The sequence below is a fragment of the Nomia melanderi genome, chromosome 11 (assembly GCF_051020985.1).
Source record: "Nomia melanderi isolate GNS246 chromosome 11, iyNomMela1, whole genome shotgun sequence".
Taxonomy (NCBI): domain Eukaryota; kingdom Metazoa; phylum Arthropoda; class Insecta; order Hymenoptera; family Halictidae; genus Nomia; species Nomia melanderi.
In genome coordinates, this window is record NC_135009.1 from 12,149,305 (window position 1) to 12,171,128 (window position 21,824).

The 21,824-nt window shown below is 37.7% G+C and overlaps 1 protein-coding gene across 2 annotated transcripts in view; it reads left to right on the top strand.

Moving 5' to 3' along the window:
- The window catches only part of LOC116430669 (protein obstructor-E), a 119,507-nt gene that overhangs the window by 85,780 nt on the left and 11,903 nt on the right, over positions 1-21,824 (top strand). Inside the window, exon 2 of one of the 2 annotated variants that reach the window (XM_031985139.2) lies at positions 8,897-9,567. The exons of the other annotated variant lie outside the window; for it this stretch is intronic. Within the exon in view, the coding sequence (XP_031840999.1) occupies positions 9,516-9,567 (52 nt within the window). The 5' untranslated portion in view covers positions 8,897-9,515. The remainder of the gene's footprint in view (positions 1-8,896; positions 9,568-21,824) is intronic. 2 annotated transcript variants of the gene reach the window in all.

Genomic DNA, 21,824 nt, shown 5'->3' on the forward strand with positions numbered 1-21,824 from the left:
ATTAAAAACCGCCGATCGCAAAACCATCAGGCGTTCTAATTTTCGATCGGTTGTGCAATTACAATTAAATGCATTATGTCGTTTGCAGGAAGTATAGGGAGATTCAAAAATTGTACCATAGAGTGAAGACTCCTTGTACTTATTTTACCACTATCGAGAGTACGCGTTGTCAACTTTATACGACAACAAATTTTTGACAAAACTTGACGACTGTTTAATCTTTAACAAATCAAAACTACTCGATTCCCTGACCAAAGTTCTTTACAATCAAGTTTCAATAATGTCAAATCATTAAACAGTAAATAAAGAAAAAATTGAAAATATAAGAAATCCGAAAAGCTCCATGTTCTCAGAGAAAAAACGTTATTCAATATTTTATTAATTGTCTAAGTCTAAAATAAACTAATTTTGTATAAGTTTCAACAATATGAAATCATTAAAAGGTAAATAAAGAAGAAATTGAAAATATAAGAGATCGGAAAAGCTCCAAGTTCTCAAAGAAAAGAATTTGTTGTATATTTTATTAACTGTCCAAGCCTAAGACAAACTCTAATTTTGTATAAGCTTCAAACTATCAAAACAATAAAAAATAAACAAAAAAAAATTGAAAATATAAGAAATCCGAATTTCCTATATAATGAAGTCTAAGACAAAGTATAATTTTTTGTGAAACTAGCCCAAGATAAATTCTAATTGTCTATAAAGTCAAAGTCTAAAACAAGCAGGAGTCCCAGTGTTGAAAAGCCAGCACACAGCGCCGAATTATGAAACGCGCGGTACGTCTTATCGAATCACTCTTAATTTCTTCCACGTTCCTCGCCGGTTTTCCGTCATTACCCGGTTCGGGCGCAAGAGCCGTAACCTCCGCGCGGCGCCGCGCAAGAAAAACACAGAGGAGATCGCCGGGCGAATTTCATCTGGTGTTTCACCATTATTTTCACCGAGTTATCGCGTGAAGCGGCTCGGACCGGGTGAAAGAAACCGTGAAGGCCTTCTTTCGCGACGGTGCTGCGCCGGTTTTCTAACGAGATCACACAGCAGCCGCGGACTCGGTCAGCAAAGACACGTTCCTTCGAATCCGCCATCTTTTTTCCTCCTTCTCAACACGACTGCCACGAAAAACATCAGCGTCTTATGCATCACTTATCCTTTTTATGGCAAAGATAAGCAAGAATTATTAACCCTTAGCATTCTACGTTATTTTGTAATCTATCGGCAATTGCTACTAATTTTTATAGTATTCCTAGCGAAAATTAGAAATGCTATAACATTTCTTCACCTTTTACTTTCCTTGTTAGTACAAAATTTGGATGTGCGGAAAATCGAATAATTTTAGGTTAGTTTCTTTGATTCATTAAATATTTAATATTACAACTAATGCAATATTAGTTATAAAAGATTAATTCTTCGATATGAAAATTCTTATATTAGCACGGTCATCGATGATCGCCATGGCAAAGTGTCAATGTCTTAAAATTTCAATCGATTCCTTGGAATTCGAATGAAATATTCTTCTGTTGGCAATTATTATCCTTGATCATTAGGATAAGTGGGTAACAATGAAGCAATTCTAATGAACACAATTGTAAAAGGAATCGTAGGGCAAGAGGTTAATGTGTCGAGGCCTAATGTTACATTAGCGACATCAAATTTTCGTATATTTATAATGGAGAACTGCAAACAAATAATTTGATTAATCAAGCAACGGTAGATTAATGCATGGTTCTGTTTTTTGTTAGAATTTAAAGATTACATTGGAGATAATTGCAATAATTATATAGTCATGGGAGACATGACAACTAAACAAACCTTAATAAACGTAGACTCAAATTTCAAACGTCACTTAGATATAAATATTGTTTTGTATTAACGTTGATGACTTCAAAGTCACACATCAATATACCGAGTTAAATTGACGTATTTAATTTTCTATTGCAAAATGACAAACGACATTAAATAATTAACCAACTTAAACTTTTGTACACACAGGGGTTTACGTTCAACGTCATTGTAATTTCAAAGTTACAAAACATATTCGTTCCAATAAAATTGTTGAAACTATTGAATACATTGTCAATTTGTGTTCATATATTGATATTTATTAATTTCATACGGCATAAATTTTGTTATAATCGCGAAACAGTATATTCGAATATTACTGGTTTTCTGATGATTACAGAATATTCTACGTTTAACAAAAAAGTTTACATGTACTATAGAATATTTCACATATACTAGAGAATAATTTCCATATATTATCCCTTTTCACTCGACAGTCGACTCTCATTCGCCGTTTGATTCGATACACCGAGACTGAACACTGAAATTCAATATTCAATTCTGCATTAGACATCAACACATAAACCTTACAAATAAATTCCAGCCCTGAATTTATATAAAATTCCCCTTTACATTACTTTCTAACAGTATTATCAACAGAACATACTAAATATTCACAACGAAAAATACTGTCGTGTGCAAAGTATTATTTCACACACACAAGAATAGTTCACACACACTACAAAATATTTCACACCCACTAATATAGAGGTATTCCAACACAACCAAGGCAAAACTGCGTGCCAAGAAAAATCCAGCGTCCTCGTTCGAGCATTAGCACCGATGATCGCGAAAGATTTCACCGCGGCTCTAACGATCAGCGATCCTCTCCGCGAACGAGCAATCTCGGCTCGGAATCACGCCGAAACGCCCCTGCTCACGATTTCGAAAGAATGAAAAACGATCCTGGTCGTTAGCCGCGTGCCGCTTTAGTTGCAGTTAATCTTGCGCAACGTCAAATCTGCGAGATATTCGATCGAAGATCATTCCGATTACACGGATGGACCTTTGATTGTTCCTCCCGAGGACGGTGAACGGCGTCTACGAACGCGATCCCCTGCGATCCGTTAATTCCGCGAGAAGTTGATGCTCGATCACGTTTCTCCGGCTGTTCGCTTCCTTCTCGGTGGAAAGAAGTTGCGCGTGACATAACAATCGCAGTTTCCACCGTATTAACGAAAAATCGCGTCGCTCGGTTCAGCAGCGGCACGAAATAAAAATGTGTACAATGGCGAGCACAATGGCAGAAAATACAATGGTCCGAACAATTTCTTCCATTCCTGACCCAGCGTAACCTTCGATGCCATTGTGCCGCGTATGATTGCTTGCGCTTCGACGCGCGCTTTCATGCTGAATTCCACTTTCTCGAAAAACAACTGTGCATTTCCATGGACACCGAGTATGTGCGTGAACATTCTATATAAATTAAATAAAGTGTAGGGAATCGTGGATTAGTATAAAATGTTAAGTGAATTTAACGCGTTGCGTGCTGCTAACGAGGGATCTCGTGTTTATGTAAAGACACTTTGCTATGCAACTTCACTAATTACCGGAGCATTGGAAAAAATGTAGAATTTAACTCGAATTGATTATTTAAAATGTAAGTTGATCTTAGTGAAAATTGCCACTCAATTCAGTTTTCTGGAAATTAGCCGGTACGAAGTGTGTTAATATAGAGTAAAAACATCGTCTGAGTATTTATTAGTATATAAATTTAAGAGTACGAAGGAAGAAATTATTTGTAAACGGAATTTGGCGAAATGACTAAGATTTAGTTCTAAAAATCTGAAAGAGGACGAAGATTCTTCGAAATACACGAAACCTCCAGCAGGTGAAGTGAAATTATATATCGATTGCTCAAATAATAGAAAGAAAGGAAATTATACACTGATCTCTTGCTGTTTGAGTAATCGAATCATTTTTTTGCGACTTGCTTTTCCAAATATGGACGTTTGATCTCGCCGAAATGTCGGTTCTAGGAAATTAGAGGAATAAAAAAGGAAAGGAACAATGTTCACAAGGAACAAGGAAAAAGAGGAGCAAGATTGTTTCTCGATGACGGTTCGAGATCGATCTCGTTTTATGATTGTGCACGCAGCGAACAATAGCGTCGCGGTCGGAACATGATAGAAAAGAGATTCCGGGAGGCGACATAGAAAGCAGGAAGGATCTCTGCATACTCCGGCCATAAATGGGAATGAAAACGGGAGCGGAATACGATCGCATGCGATGATAGAGTCGACGCGATTTGCTACCGGCGTCGTTGCGAAGTATCCGAGCGTGAAGTATCGCGCGATTAATTCAATTACTTCGTCGTCGTATCATGCACAATGGAATCGGGGCGACGTATCTCCGCTGCGTTTTGACTCCGAGCGACGCGCGCGGATTAATTACGGTGAAATTGAAGCGTGAAAGGGAATTAACGCCTCCCCGGACGGTCGTTCGGAATTATCGCACGCAAGCCGATGGTGTTTTACGATGTTTACACAGGAGATTAGATGGACCGATAATGCGGGGTTTCGCGCCGGACGATGTGGAAATGTTTATTCATGAATTTTGATTCATTGAGGCTCTGCGGCTGCGGAGATTTGAAGATTGAAAGGGTTTGAGGTTTTGAAGATTTGGAATTTTGAAGATTTGTAGGTTTGGAGATTTGAAGATTTGAAGGTTTGGAGATTTGAAGGTTTGGAGATTTGAAGATTTGAAGATTTGGAGATTTGAAGATTTGAAGATTTGAAGATTTGAAGATTTAAAGCTTTGAAGATTTGGAGATTTGGAAATTTGGAGATTTGGGAATTTGGAAATTTGGAGATTTGGAGATTTGGAGATTTGGAGATTTGGAGATTTGGAGATTTGGAAATTTGGAAATTTGAAGATTTGGAAATTTGGAAATATGGAGATTTGGAGATTTGGAGATTTGGAGATTTGGAAATTTGGAAATTTGAAGATTTGGAAATTTGGAAATTTGGAGATTTGAAGATTTGAAGATTTAGAAATTTGGAAATTTAAAAATTTGGAGATTTGAATATTTGAAGATTTAGAAATTTAGAGATTCGGAGATTTGGAGATTTGAGAATTTGAAGATTTGAAAATTTGGAATTTTTAAAGATTTGAAGATTTAAAAATTCGAAGATTTGATGTATTAAAGATTTGAAAATTTGAAGTATTGAAGATTTGAAGATCTAAAGATTCGAAGATTTGAAGATTTGAAGTATTAAAGATTTGAAGATCTAAAGATTCGAAGATTTGAAGATTTGAGGATTTGGAGATCGAAAGATTGGAAGATTCGAAGATTCGAGGATTTGACGATTTGAAGACGTAAAGATGTGAAAGTTCGAAGATTAAAATTTGAAGCATTACAAAATTCACTAATTAGTGATTAATTTATAATTTCGATTGCTCCCAGTTCCTTTAAAAGTATGCACTTTAAAGCATTCAATTGAATGCCTACACGATAACATTATCAGCAATGAAAATCAAATCTTTCGCTGCGTCACTAATGACAGTCATTTCTCTTTTACGGCCACCTTTAACCTTTCAGTCATAAATTTATAAACTAGCCTCCGGAGAAAAATGCAGAGTCTCGAATTCCATCGAGCAAGAAGGAAGCTTATCGCTGCAAACTGAGGCATTGCAAAATTCCATCTACACTTCATTGCACGAACGAATGCATAAACAATCCGATAATTTATTCCGACCGGTGTTATCGTACTTTAACACTAGAACTACCGAGCATTTAATACGCTTGATATGTAATCTCTATAAAAATTGTAACAATAGATTATTTTCGGTTTCTTCGGATGTTCATTATATTATTCCAGTGAAACTATTTATTTTCAAAATCACTTGGAATATTCATTGCTTTGAAGATATCAATAATTGCGAAACAAAGAAACCATCATCTTGACTGGCACGGTAGTTCTAGTGTTAATTTCTCTTTCGTATTCGCAATACATATTAAATGACCCCTGATAGTTCATCTGCATAATCAAAATAGAAAGAACACTGTAATATTAACCCATTTATATCGTACGAAAGACTAAAACAAAATCCTTTCTACTTCATTCCTGTGCAACTATCGTAAACATTCAATAATATATAAAATACTCAAAAGTTGCAAAGCCTAATAAACAATAACAATAAAAAAATAAATAGATACATAAATCATAATAAAAAACAATCATTACAAGACAATCATCGTTATATAACGCTATAATACTCCCTGCCACGATACCATAACATAATAATACAATACTAACAATTACAATAATAATACTAACTTCACATCTAAATCGAAAATTTTCTTTATATTATACATTATCGATGATAACTGCATACATCAGTACAATTATGCAGACGTCCAATTGAGTGAGACAGATTAATTTCTTCATTCAAATAAGGTGATTGAAAGTTCGCTTTATAAATCGTGACTGAAAGCCGCGAGGAATTTTATCCCGAGGCGTTCCACGGTAATCAGAAATCAATTCATTCACAAACCCCGGCTGCCGCGATTCTTCTGACACAACGTGGCATTCACGGGGAGCCAGGAAAAAAAGCGAACGGAACCGATTCCCGTAATCAATCACCGCGATAAATCAATTCTTCAGCGGGAATACCGCTCGTCATCCTGCGCCGATTCCCTGCATACCAAACACCCGAGGCGGAAGAATGGCGAACGGCGAAGGACTATTCATCCTCTTCCGTTCGGCGAACATCCGAGGGTCATCGGAATAGCCCATCGATGATGGGAAATAAATTAACGGGAATGGCGCGTTGCTCGGATCAATTCGAAATGCAGACTTAACGCTGCGAGTGCTGAATATTTCAGCTTTTGAACTCTGTAGGTTCTAATATTATTGAAAACTGTTGTGATATTCAATGTTTTAATGAATGCTACAAACTACTCTAAGATTATTAAATTTTGTATTGAGAAGGGAAATAAAGGATTTAAGAAATGTAACGTTAATTTCCACTAGGATTACTATAAAAATTGATAGGAGTTGCTGAGAGATCACAAAACCATCTGTAGGTTCTAATATTATTAAAAACTGTTCTAATATTCTATGTTTTAATGAATTCTACAAACCACCCTAAGATTATTAAATTTTTTATTCTAAAGGGAAGTAGAGGATTTAAGAAATGTAACGTTAATTTCCACTAGGATTACTATAAAAATTGGTAGAAGTTGCTGACAGATCACAAAACCATCTGGAGTGCTAAGGATTAACAATAAAATTAACTTAATTTGGTTTCAATATTGGCACAATGTCATGGGAGGAGTATAAATACAACTATTATGTGAACAGAGCATTAGGGTTAAGCGATCCCTCTATATCATCGTCGAGGATATTACCAAGCTCGCCCGAGTGCATGCCGGTAGGGATGGGACTAAGTGTCGTGTGCGTCCACGAATTCGAATCAGTTTTAATTTAACTTCCCAATTTAACCCTAAATTTAACCCTTCCCGACGAAGATTCTTCGAAATATAGAAAAGCTTCAGCAGATGAAGCTGAATTACCTGTCAATTGCTTAATTAATATAAAAAAAGGAAGCTACGTGCTGATCCCTTGCTGTTTGAGCAATTAAATTATTTGCTCGCGACTTAGTCTTCCAAATACGAAAATTTCATCTCGCTGATACGTCGACATTCGTCCGCAAAGAGTTAAATTAAGTTAATTAAGAGTTTTTACTTCGCTAATTACCAGAGTATTGAAAAAATATAAAATTTAATTCGAATCGATTATCTATTTAACCCTTTGCGGAGGAATGTCGACATTTCGGCCAGATGAAACGTTCATATTTGGAAGATCATGTTGCAAACAAATGATTTAATTACTCGGGCAGCATGAGATTAACATGTATTTCCTGTTATTGATATTATTTAAGCAATTAGTGTATAATTTAGCTTCATCTGTTGAATGTTTTGTACATTTCAAAGAATCTTCGTCCGAAAAGTGTTATCCGCACAATTTAGTTTTTTTCAGTACATTTCTCCGTTATCATTCTTTTTCCTTTATTCCATTACTTTGTTTCACACGTTCGGTATACGATGTATCTCTTCATTCCTTGTGTATATCGATAAACGAGAATTCACAAAACTTTGTGACTTCTAAATCATCGAAAAGTAACTACGATAGTGATATCTCCCGAACGAAATTGATACAAAGAAGAGACCAACTCACCACTTTCACTGCCAAGCGAACACTCGTGAAAACTATGCAGTCGAAACAGTTTCCTTAAGCAGAAACCAAAGAGTCAAGATCCTTCGTAATTGCTCCATCTAATATTTCATACATTCAACAAAATTCGTTCAACGCGAAGAACATTAATATTCAAGTTTACATAACAAACAATATCGCCCAAATTTGAATGACATCGAAGTGTTAATACAAGTCAGGCCAATATGCAAAGGGAGAATCTCTCGCGAATTTCAAACGTGAAACCACAGAATACTTTAACACATTAACTTGTCCCAAATTCGGGTGCCATTTTTAACATAAACATTCACTTCTTTAACGTATCAAACGAACCGAGTTTAATCAGATATATAAAATATATAAAAGATAAAACAATCGTTACGAAGAATCTCAATCTTAGTTCCCATTTCCTCAAACTTTCGCACAGAAGTTCCAATAAGCATTTACTTACCAAAGTGTTAACATTACAGAAGCTTCTAAATATAACCAGATATGTAATCAGATACATAAAACATAAAAAACATAAAACAATCGTTACGAAGAATCTCAATCTTAGTTCCCATTTCCTCAAACTCTCGCGCAGAAGTTCCAATAAGCATTTACTTACCAAAATGTTAACATTACAGAAGCTTCTAAATATAACCAGATATATAATCAGATACATAAAATACAAAAAAGATAGAACAATCGTTCTGAAGAATCTCAATCTCAGTTCCCATTTCCTCAAACTCTCGCGCAGAAGTTCCCCTAAGCGTTCGCTCGCCAAAGTGTCAACGACTTCGAGTCTCCTATTCACGAAAACGGGTCCTACGGTCCCTTATTCGATCAAGGGTGAGCAAACCGTCGATTGATCATCGCAGGTGACCAACGGACACGCGCAGCCGCGGCGGCAAACGGCTAGGGGGTACGAGGTGGCCCCGGTGTCGCATTTTCGAAGTGTCAGTGAGCGGTTCGAAACTGTCCAGGCCGGCGCGCGTTTTATCCACGGAGCAGCCGCACGGTGCACCGCTTGATCCCATCTCTACCCGATAGAAGAAAACCAGGTGTGTTCTCCAGGGAGGCCTTCCTATGCGGCAGAGATCGTACCTGCCGGAAGAGTGGGGAGCTCATATAAGACACGAAGCCAAACGCCTCTCCCAGTGACCAGTCTCGACACGAAAACTCATCAGCCTGAGCTTCTTCGGGTCTCGTTAAACAGTCGCTTTTCACATTACGCCGTCACTTGCGGACGGTCGTCGAAGGAAACCAGAAAGACCGAATCCCGGATCGTACACGACGCAGAAACGCTACGATAAACACCGAATCGCTCGACTTCGAACCACGAGAACCGAGATCGAGCCACGAGATAAACTGAATTATTCGATATTAATCGAGATAGGATTGGAACTGCAAGGTAGAGGCTAGATTCAACGAAGACCAGAGAGAGAGAGAGAGAGGTGTTCATAAAGAAATCGCCACTCGAACCTCCGTGCTACAGCTATGGTGTCTTCGACGCATCTTCAGCTTCTTCTGGTGTTCCTCGCTGCGCACGGTGAGTTTTAACGCTCGTATTTTCTTCTTTCGTCCCTTGGTTTTTCTTTGATTGTTCTCGTGCTGCCGGGATCGTCTCTTTTCGTTCGCGGGACGTCCGCGTCCTCGCGATCCTTTTTTTCCGCACGATGACCCGCGACGGTTACGACTTGTTCAGCGTCTCCGCGCGATCGACGGCGTCGTTTCCGCGCGGGTGATTAAACGCGGACGTAAACCGAGAATTTGTTTTATCCTCCGCTGGCTCGGCTGCATAAATTAAACGGTTTTATCGGTGGATGGCTCATTGCTGGGCGAACGGGTCGTCGGCATTCCGGTTCTACTGCTCTTGAGATGAATTGTTTTTGCAATAAAATTTGGGCCGAGGGAATGTGCAGTTCCAGTTGTTTATTTCTCGTTGATTTAGTTTGCTGTCGACGGGAATGTAAAGTCTGGGTTAGATGCTGGGGGGTGTTTAACAAATGTGCTTTTGTTATTGTCAATCGAGTGTTGGTTGAATCTTTGAGCTCGTTTGGAATCGATGCTTGAGAGAAGAGCTGAATCTTTCGATTCTGTTTAGGAATGATAAAGAGCAGAGGAATGTTGTATTTGTTTTGAATCAACTTTCATCGTTTGATTATACTAATTTTTATATAGTCTTAATGTACAATTCGGATGAATGAAGGTTTCAGTATTTATACGGCAAAGTATATTACTGGAAGATATTTGTACTGGGCGTAATGAAATCATTTGACTAACTGATGCTGCATTAACACTAGGAGTACCGAGCACTGAAATTTTCGAAACTTCTCTGTAGAAACTTCGAGAGTGCATCTATCGAGGCTTTAATTGCTTCATGATCCAATTTGCATATTGCCAGATCAATTAACACTAGATCTACGGAACCCGTCAATCTGACGGATATTGAATTTTTTAAACATTTAGTAACAGTTTAATACTCTGCAATACTCTGGCTTTGAAGTTTCAATTTTCGCGATATATAGACGAACACGTTTTCTAGGAACAATAGAATAAAGTTAGCAAGTGTCCTCTATTTTCAGCGAAATTCTATCGAACGATCGGCCGATTTTTTCTTCTTTTTTCTAATAGTCAATCGAGTTAGCAGTGGTAGAGATCGGGTACAGTGATCGGCAAGTGCAAGTGAAAACGGACTTTCTGTGATCAGACTAGCGCGTTTCTTGCAGCCGGCTGAATATCTGAAAAGTGCGCGCCGGCCTACTTTCGCGAAACCAGTAGCGTCCCGGTGATCTCGTGTTCCACGGTGATGCTTCAATTAACGGCCGAAACTCGTCCACCGTGGAATCGAGGGTGATTCACGGCTGGCCGGTGGAATTAGCCGTCCATCGATCGGTTCGCGCTGAATATCTTATTAATCGGCCGCTATTGGTACACGCGTTTTCACTCGACGACGACCACGGAGAAATTCATTTCACTTTCTCGAATGGAATCGATAAATCACGTCGCAGTTTCATTACTGTTTTGGAACACCGACTTTTATTCGAATATATGTACGGATCTTTAATAGAATTTGCATTCGATGTTACATTTGAATTGATGAATTTTTATTTGAATGTTTTATTTGTGGCTGCTTAATGTTTATTGAATTTCTGATAGACATTGAACGAAGAGTTTCCGTGTTTGATTGAAGTTTAAATCATTCTAATTGGGATTTTAATTATTATGGATGCATCGAACTTTTGTTTGTTCATCGTGTGATTAATTTGAGTCAGTATCGTTTAGAAAAATTAGTGTTTATTCAGGTTTGTAGTTTACTGTGTCAAGCATAAAAATTATTAACGAAAGTCGTTTTGAATAAGAAACTAATTGAAATTTATGACTCCATTAGTGTCTCGAAAAAACGAGGAACAAGATAAACAAGTTGGTCAAACCTTCCTCGAAAATGTTGATCAACAAGTTGATCAAACCAAACTCCGCGATAATTACCTCATAATATCCTCACATATACACGGTATGCTAATTCGACGCAGCAATTCAAGATTACGAGCCATTAAAGAAAGCACATCGAAATACAGAAATGAAATCTTTTTCATCGTGTCTCTCGATGAATACACGTGACGCAATGGCTGCCTCCGAACACTAATTAATCGTTCCAAATAATCACCGTCAAAAGAACTATCTCAAGAAATCATCCCAGAGGGAACTCCAAAAAACAGTGAAAAAATCAAAACTACCAGACGAGTCAAAGTGACTCATTCCTGATTTCTTCCTTTGCAATTATTACAAAGATAACTGCTTCTCAATAGTCATCAAAGAAGTTAATTCAACAATACACAAACTGTGAATCAATTCAAGCCTCAATAAATACAATCTTGTAATTTCCATAGAGAAATTTCAAAAAGTCAATTCAACTGCTATATTTCTACTGTTAACACATTGCGCACTGTCAACGAGAAATCTCGTTTTCACATAGACACTTAGCTATGCAATTTCGCTAATTACTACAGTACTTAGAAAAATATGAAATTTTATTCAAACTGACTATCTATTTAAAATACATTACATAACAATATGAAAATTTCCATCCGAACAATTCAGTTTTCTGAAAAGTAGCCGGTGATTAACCGTGATTAACCCTTTGCGGACGAAGATTCTTCAGAGAACACGAAACCTTCAACAGATTCGGCCAAATTACGTAACGAATTCTTAAATAATAGAGAAAAAGGAATCTATGCACTGATTCCTTGCTATTCGAGTTATTAAATCATTCGTTGGTAACTCAGTATTCGAAATAAGCAAATTTCATCTCGGCAAAGCGTCGAGATTCACAATTAACGATCAACTTCGAAAATTAGTTTCAAAGAAAAACCAGTGTCAAACCAGACCGAATCGCGCGAGTACACATACGAACCTGCTCGACGATCAACGGAGAATGACGATTTCAATTGCGGCTGGTGAAAATTGAACATTCGTCGACCGTCCGTTCATTATTCGTCGGCTGCAATCGTCCTCGCCAGTTTCGTCTGGTCATTCAGTCGACGATGCTCCGGGTGTGCGTCCCTTCTCCTTTCTTCTCCTCATTACACAATCTTCATTAACGTTCGACAAGGTGGTTCGTAACTTCGAAGAATGACCCCCACCGCCGCGGTTATTACACACGGTCCCTTCGTGAGACAATGACGGCCATTCACCGGGTTTCACGCATCTCGAGAACTTTCTCCCGTGTCTCGGGAGTGAAAATATGAAAGTAGCTCAGCAGACGGATCTCTCTTTCTCTCTCCGACTGTCTCTCCCTCTTTCTCTCCCCCCCCTTCTCCCCCAGTCGTGCCGGCGGTTCGCGAATCGTCGATCGATTTTTCGATAATCCCCCGACCTCGATGGTAAACACGTTTTTTCTTCCACGGCAGATTTAATCGGAGAAGATTGAGCAACGCCGGTCGATCGATGTAATTAAGCTTGTAAACAAATTATGGATGCCCGGACGTGCATGGCGATCAGGTGAAATTGTAATGAATTATATAAGCTCGTTAGAAATTGGATTCGCCGCGATGCGAGGAATGCGATTGGTATTTCTTATGTCCCTTTTTATTACTTATTCGTTACTTCGTTAATGAGCTGCGTTGCGTAATGCATCCATTATTGGGCAACGCGTGGAAATTGTGTAGACGGTTTTCGTTACGTGTGCTCACCGTAGTTCGTATTGTTCGAGGATCGATTATTTATAGTGCAGACTTAATATTGTACGTATTTAACCCTTGGCGCTACAGGTTGCTTTGTAACCTATCGGCAACTGCAACTAATTTTTATAGTATTCTCAGCGGAAATTAGAAATTCTATAATATCTCTTCGATCTTTTAGTTTCCTTCTCAATGCAAAATTTGGATGTGTGGAAAATCGAAGGCATATTCTATATCAATCTTTGCTACAAAGTATAACAATTGATAACAGAAAAATAATATTAAATTTGAACTCAAAGGGATTCCCAGCGAAAATTAGAAATATTATAACATTTCTTCGATCTCTTATTTTCCTTCTTAGTACAAGATTTTGATGTGTGGAGAATCGAATAATTGTAGGGTAGTTTCTTTAGGATTCATTAACACGTTGACTGCCGCACGATTTCATGGTACAAAGTAGTTGAAATGGAAAAAATATGATATTAAATCATTTGATTGAATTGCATTGTTATTATTGCTGGTTCATCTAGCTGAATGTCACCACATTAGTTGGCATTATTTATAGTGTAGAAATGTTTTCAAATAATCATGGTTTAATTGAGTGAACTATAGTAATTCAACGTGTTAAAATATTTAATATTACAACTGGTGCAGTATTGGAGCCTACAGAGGTCAAAGGCTTAACCCTAATCGGATCACGATGTGACTTTCATCGCATTTGAGTTTTTTACTTAAATTCTTTGATTATGTTGCATTTCCAAAAGGTTCTTTAGGCTTTTAACATTTAGGCCCTATAAACAAAAGCAATAACATTTTGATCATTCTTTTTATTCTTATAAGTGACTGAAAGTCGTATCGTGGTATGGTTTATAAAAACACGTGGTACGATTAGGGTTAATATTCTTTGAGACGAATGATGATTATATTGATGGTGAAATATGAAACATTCATTGGAGCAATCTATTGGAAATTCGGTTTCCCGTATGATACTCTTCACAGTATAAATAACCCGTACAGTTTCATTGGCCACAGGAACTTCCGTTTAATAAGCCCAGCCATTAAATTTCTCCAATTAGCATTGCAGCCATATTGCCAACGAGCAAAACGTATTTTCTAATGCAAATAAAAATTCCAAGACGCAGCGACCGAGGGAAATGATAATAACAACGAGTGACCGGTGTTATATAAAAGTGATTGCTAATATATACTCACAACTGGATTCTATGGGATAACCTCGGATAATTAAAAATTCATTTTCCACTAAACACCGGTGACGACCCTATTAATACCAATTCAATCGATCAACGAAAAATATCCGTTGAAAATCATACAAAAATTTATCATCATCATGGTAGAAGATAAATTAATAACTTAATAATTCAATGAACGTTATTAACGTTAAGTACTATCGACAAGATATTATCATAACTTCATCCTCGAAATCATGAACCATTTGAAATTAAACAATAATCTAAATGAATAATTAAAACCTGAACTCATTAAAAATCAATCATTAAATGAATTTCATTAAAACGAGGAAGAGTCTCGGGCGCTGTTGGAAGCTACTTAAAAATCATCTGAGAATAAAGGAGCCATTGTTAGTCTTTGGAACACCGACCACGTGATCCACCTAATAAAATATTCATCGTCATAACTTTTACTTGGACGTATTCTCGGAAGCCCCCCAAAATCGGTTACAACCGAGACGAGACGTCACGCGTGCCTCCTGCATATCGAGATATCTCGCCTCGATCCTCTCCGGGCCGCCGCCACGTTTTACGTAAGAGATTCTACTTTCTACCGCGGCCGCGCGCACTTTTATTATAGAGATTATTTTTTCGCGAGGCCGGGATAACCGGTGTACGGACACGTAATACCGGGGTAATTGTTTATTTAGTCGCCGGCCGTTTCCGTAAACGCTTTCCCGTCGACCGAACGGAAACGCGCGTGCGCTCCTCTTAAAATCGGTGTTCAACCCTGCATCGATAAATTGTAATTCAATAGATACTGTCACTGAAGCATTGGCAAAGTGATTATCCTAAGTTTCTTTGATTAATCCTGTTTTTAGTAATATTTTGTCGTTAGTCTTAGATCCTAGCTCCAGATCAATAATTTGTATTCAATAGACACCATCACTAAATCATCGAAAAAGTGATTATTTTAACTTTTCTTTGATTAATCTTGCTTTGAGTAATATTCTGTCGTTAGTCTTAGATCCTAGCTCTAGATCACTAATTTATATTCAATAGACACCATCACTAAACCATCGACAAAGCGATTATCCTAATTTTTCTTTTATCAATCTTGTTTTCAGTAATATTTTGTCGCTAGCCTTATATCCTAGCTCGAGATCACTAATTTATATTCAATAAACACCATCACTAAACCATCGACCAAGCGATTATCTTAACTTTTCTTTTATCAATCTTGTTTTCAGTAATATTTTATAGTTAGTCTTTACCCTCATTAATTTATATTCAATAGATACTATCACTGAACCATCGACAAAGCGATTATCCTAATTTTTCTTTTATCAATCTTGTTTTCAGTAATATCTTGTCGTTAGTCTTGGATCCTAGCTCTAGATCACTAATTTATATTCAATAGACACCATCACTAAACCATGGACAAAGTGATGATCCTAATTTTCGTTTACTTGTCTCTATTTAAATGATATTTTATCATTAATCCTGTTTTCGGTAATATTCTGTTATTACCCTGATCCTGACCCTGGATCACTAAACGATATTCAATAGGTACTGCCACTGAAATGTCGATCAAATTTTTTAAACATCAGTACTGTTTTCAGTAATGTTTCTTTTTATTGGTCCTGTTATCAGTAACACTTTTTATCATCGTGTAAGGATTATAAAATGAACATAAACTTTGTGACTACAATGTTGGTGAACACTTGTTCCATGGAGATTGGCGATATAAGGTTAATAAAAACATGTCGATCAGGCGCCGTTTCCTTGTGAACGATCTGGATCCGGAAACAGTGACATAATCAACGGAAAAACTGTTATTCACGCTCGTCCGCTGCGAAATAATGGAAATGCAAAGGAGAAACTTTTCGCCGACGCGACTTCGGATGCAAAAAAAGGAGAAATTTCTCAACGCAAAAAGGATAATGCTAGTCGTTGGGAATGAATTGTGCTGTTTTTTGTGAACTAGAGCGTGAGAACTAGTCCTTGAAAGAAGTTCGAAAGAAATGTTGAAAGATCTTCCGCGATTTAACGAGCTTCGGAACGGCAAGCTAAAATGGTCGTTGCATGAATTAACCCTTAATTCGAAATTATCTCAAATCTACCATCTAAAACATCTTTCAACAATAACACCGAACAAATATCACAGAATATTATATCCAAAACATAACAAACGGCAAGCTAAAATGGTCGTTGCATAAATTAACCCTTAATTCGAAATTTCCTCAAATCTACCATCTAAAACATCTTTCAACAATAACACCGAACAAATATCATAGAATATTATATCCAAAACATCAATAATATCGAATGCAAAGGGTTAAGCATCCATTTCGTCGAATGCCTGGTAAGAAACCGGACAGGCAACGGCTCGCGGGGGAAAGAAAAGGAAGTAAGGCCGTGTCTCGTAAACGGCGTGGCACGTTTATTACATGAGCTGACTTTTGACGCGGAACGTTGCACTTTACGGAAGGAACGCGAGAAGGTGGGGCCCTCGACTATCGAGTGGCTGTCGGCCGGCTGGCGGCTCTCTACCGGTCCCGGGAAGGACGCCGATATTCGCTTATTCCCACGTTCAGGAAGGAACGCGGCGCGGCCGTTACTTTTTCAGCGCGAATTTTGTCGCGTTGCCGGTTTGGACACGCGTTGCAATTTTCCGGGTACCTGGTTCCGTTGCACTTTTCACTCGGGGTACCTGCGAATGAGTAATTTCACTTGTCCCCGTTCGTTAAAAAATAACACGCGGGACGAAAATTCTTCGCTTTCGAAAGTCGCTCGGAGGAATGGAAAGGAGTTCGTTTTCGTTGGAATCGATCGTTTGTCGTGAATTTTACACTAGGGTTACGGACATTTGTTGTATAGATCGAAATTTATGTTCGGTATTTATAGTTCGGATTTTGGAGTTCAAGGGTTTAACGATAGATAGAGGCACGATGTAATTGCATCGAAGTCGTGAGCGTTTAGCAAATGTTTATAAAATTCGGTTGAATCGACGTGTTACGTGAATCTGATGTTAATAATGCTGCAATCTTTGTTTCTTAACCGGTTAACACGAATGCCGCACGATTTCGCGGTACGGAATACTTGAAATGGAAGAAATTGAATATTAAACCATTTGATTGAATTGCAGGCTCGTCTAGCTGAATGTGACCATGTTAGTTAGCATTGTTAATATACAAATGTTTTCAAATAATCGTGGATTAATTGAGTGGACTATAGTAATTCGATTTGGTTGGGGATCACCGGTGACCTCCATGGCATTCAACGTGTTAACTGTGTTTCAGCGATGAATTCTTTATTTTTTCACAAGAACATATAATTCTACTTTGTTTCGCTTTGATCTTTCATTAAAATATATACTCTACGTGTATTCGTTCTCCATTTTTCGATTTTATCGCGCGCAGAACGAGAGGTTTTTCCATCGAAATTCCACAGTTAACTGGTTAAGAGAGTGAAGTATCGAGAGAATTTTCGTTGGCATCTTAATACAACAACCATGGAGTGGTTAAATTGAGTCTGAAATTCCTTTATAGAAACTCCGAGAATGCATCCACTGGATTTTATTGATTTAACATTAAGTTTGCGTATTGCTAAATCAGTTTCTTGAATAATTTCTTAGAGACAGCTGTTAGCTTTTTAGTCACTTATTAATCACGATACAGTGGTTTTAGCGTTAAACGAAGTATTTGGTAACATTCTGTTTTTCCAAGTAAACATCTGCGAAGTTAATATATTATTTTTTATTATTAAATTATTATTATTATTATATAATTTATTATTCTATCACTGAGAATAGTTGAATGAAAACTTCACTGAAAGTACAGCTTCAATTTGATTCGAGCAAAGTTGAATGTCTTGCTCTTATTTTTCGCAGAAATGAACATTCTGAAGCATATTTAAAATTCAAACTCGATCGGTCGATAGCGGAGACTCAAAATTCCATGGAACCGTTCGATATTTTTCTTTCCCGAGAAAGTTAGCGCGTAAGTGATCGGCGATTCGTCGTGTTCGCGCGCCGGTTTAGAAAAATCTTGAAAGATCGACCTTTCTCTCGGTCCATGGCGCGCGATGCAACGGCCGGCGACGAGGTTGCATAGAAACGGGCCCGTTCGTATGTTAAAACGCGTCACGCATGACTAATCCAGGTATTCAGCGGTGTTTCCACGCGATCGTCGGACGACACCTTGCCTAGCCGGCATTCCCGCGTCGAACTTTCCACGCGTTGAGAACCACCTGTAGGTACGCCGGGTATGAAAGATCGGTCGCGTTTCCCGCGACAGCAAAGAGTCGAAACGTAATCGTAACGCAGAGCGTTTCGCGAACGGCCCGTGAAAGTTTTCCACTTTCGTTCTTGACGCGTTCGCTGGGGACGTCGCATATTTGTGACGGTCGCGATTCTAATTTGAGTGGAAAAACTGATGTTAATGTTGTGGATATTTTAGGTGTTACAGATGTTACGGATGTTATAGGTATTATAGATGTTATAGATGTTATAGGTGTTATAAGTATTATAGATGTTATAGGTGTTATAGGTATTATAGATGTTATAGATGTTATAGATGTTATAATATTCTAGATATTCTAGATATTATAGATATTATAGATATCATAGATATTATAATATTATTGATATTATAGATGTTATAGATGTTATAGGTGTTATAGGTATTATAAATGTCATAGATATTATAATATTCTAGATATTCTAGATATTCTAGATATTATGGATATTATTGATATTTTAGATGTCATAGGTGTTATAGATGTTATAGGTTTTATAGATATTATAGATATCATAGATATCATAGATATTATAGATATTTTAGATATTGTAGATATTATTGATATTAGGTGTTATAGATATTATAGATATTATAGATATTATGGACATTGTAAATCTTATAAATACTATAAATCGTACAGATATTTTAACTGTTATAAACATTACAGATATTATAAAAATTATGACACTTACTACAAATCTAACAAATATTCATAATACCCTTCATTCTACTGTTCCCAAAGAAATTGCTGGTCATTAACTTAAATCTCCAAAATTGACTTCAGAATAGACAATTAAAGTACACATTCGTCTAATCGCATCAGTCAAAATCAACGTAAGCGTTCACCAATCAATGCACACAAAATTCAGTATGCCCCAAATTGACGCGATCCTAGAGTTACAAGATACACCATTGAAAGTTTTAATTACGTTTCATATAAGATACAATCACGTGTTCAGAACTCAGAAATAAATATTAAAATCCATGGGCACCAAAGGAAAACGAATCAGAACAGGAGAAACGCGATTAATAACAATCCTCGAGCGTCGTCTCGGGAACGTAAACAATTAGAGAGAGGCTCCAACGTGGAAACGCTCTCGCGTTTGAATCTTATTGTTAGAAGCAACTGTTGACCTACTGCGGGCACTTACTTCTTTACAAGGAGTCGTAAAGGAAGGGAAAGTAACCCGATGCCACGACACTGCTAATAAGAGTCTCTCTTACATAACCGAGCCGGCTAACCGGGGATGTGTCCACCTACAAAGTTGGCGACGATGGCTTAACGGTTCCGACGTGTTTCGTGATAGCCGATCGGACGAGTCCACGAAATCGAACTGATTCACACCGTTTCTTCGCGACAGTTCACCCTTTGCACTTCAGAAGTTTTCCACTGGAGATACTCAATATTTTCTAATGAGATGCGGAAGACTTTCTTAAATTGGCTTGGCGAGACGCACGTACGTTGTTGAGAGAGGAAATTATTTTCTTTCGATACTTCACATATTCAATATCAAACTTTACAATTTTGCTGTGTCAAATCAGTTGGCGACTGAGAGGTGCCTCTCAAGTGCAAAGGGTTAATTATCAGATTTTATACTTTTACTGTGTTAAATCGTGATGACTGAGAGTCACTTCTCGAGTGCAAAGGGTTAGCCTTTGCAGACGAATGTCGACATCTCGGTGAGATCAACTGTTCATATTTAGAAAACTAAGTCGTTAAATATAAAGTAGTTTCCATTTTTCCTATTAACCCTTTGAACTCTGTAATCTCCAATATTTCACCAGTTATAATATTGAATACTTTAACGAATCAAAGAAACTACCCTAAAATTATTAGATTTTCTACACATCCAAATTTTCTACTAACAAGGAAAATAAAAGATCGAAGGAATTTTATAGCATTTTTCATTGTCACTAGAGATACTACAAAAATTAGTTGCAGTTGCTGATAGATTACACTACCATCTGGAGTGCTAAGGGTTAATTCAGCAATCGATATATAATTTAACTTCATCCGCTGAAGGTTTCGCTGCTCATTTCAAAGAATCTTCGTCGAAGGGTTAAATATCAGACATTACAGTTTTACTGCGTCGAACCGATGACTCTCGGTCATCTCTCGAGCGCAGAAGGATAAGCCGATATTTCTGTCCGCCATCTCGCTTTCCTTCCCTTATCTATCGGATCCAGTCCGGCCGGCCGGTGCGGTCGACCGGCATTTATTGCGTTAGTCCGGCGTGCCTAGATTTTTCGACGAGCAAACGGGGATCGCATGCCTGAAGAAAAGCAACGGCGGCGCTCCGGCGCAACTATCCCGCGCCTTTCGAAATGGATCGGTTTGCTGCCTTTCAGGATTACAGAACGTTCTCGGCAGAATGTTTCTCCTTTGGATCGTGGAACAGAGCTCGTTCCAGTGATCGTTTCATTAACCGCATCGATCGAGCACACGGAGGAAATTACTGGAGTCCGGTTAATGTTGATTGTCAGTGTAACGATCCTTGGTCCGCCGATTTCTACTGGCGAACGCAACGCGACAGTCGAACCGAAGGATAGGCATAACAATATTGTCTTTATATACAATGACGTTCGAAAGAATTTTTAAGAATTTGTTTGTTATTATGAGATATAAAAGAAATACTAGGATACTGTAAAAAATTAGATTCTTTATGGATAGTTTCTTAGAAGTAAATAATTCAGTATTCAAAGGTGTCAGAGTTAAAAAAAATAATACTCGTTTATTGTAATAATAGTTTGTACAGTACTTAACAAGTTAGTATCGGACTCAACGAAAAAATCTGGCCAGGAACTTTCAAACGCTGTGTATGTATTCTATGAGTTAAAATGGAGTTGATAACTAATTAATTTTGTAATGGAAAGGATAATAGGCTCTTCGGTAGTTTTAGAGACTGATGGAATGTAATATCTTCGAGTGAAGGTAAACAAGAATGGAAAGACGTTTCTAAAAGGATCGAAGACAATTGTAGATATTTTGATGTTATTCGTTCGAATGTGAAGCGTATATTACTGACGTTAATGAGAAGTAACTTCGATATTGGAATTCGAAAATATTCCACGAGGAATGCGAAGATCGCGTGACTGCTCTTAAAAATAGTCCGGAATACTTAGCTTCAACTTTTACCT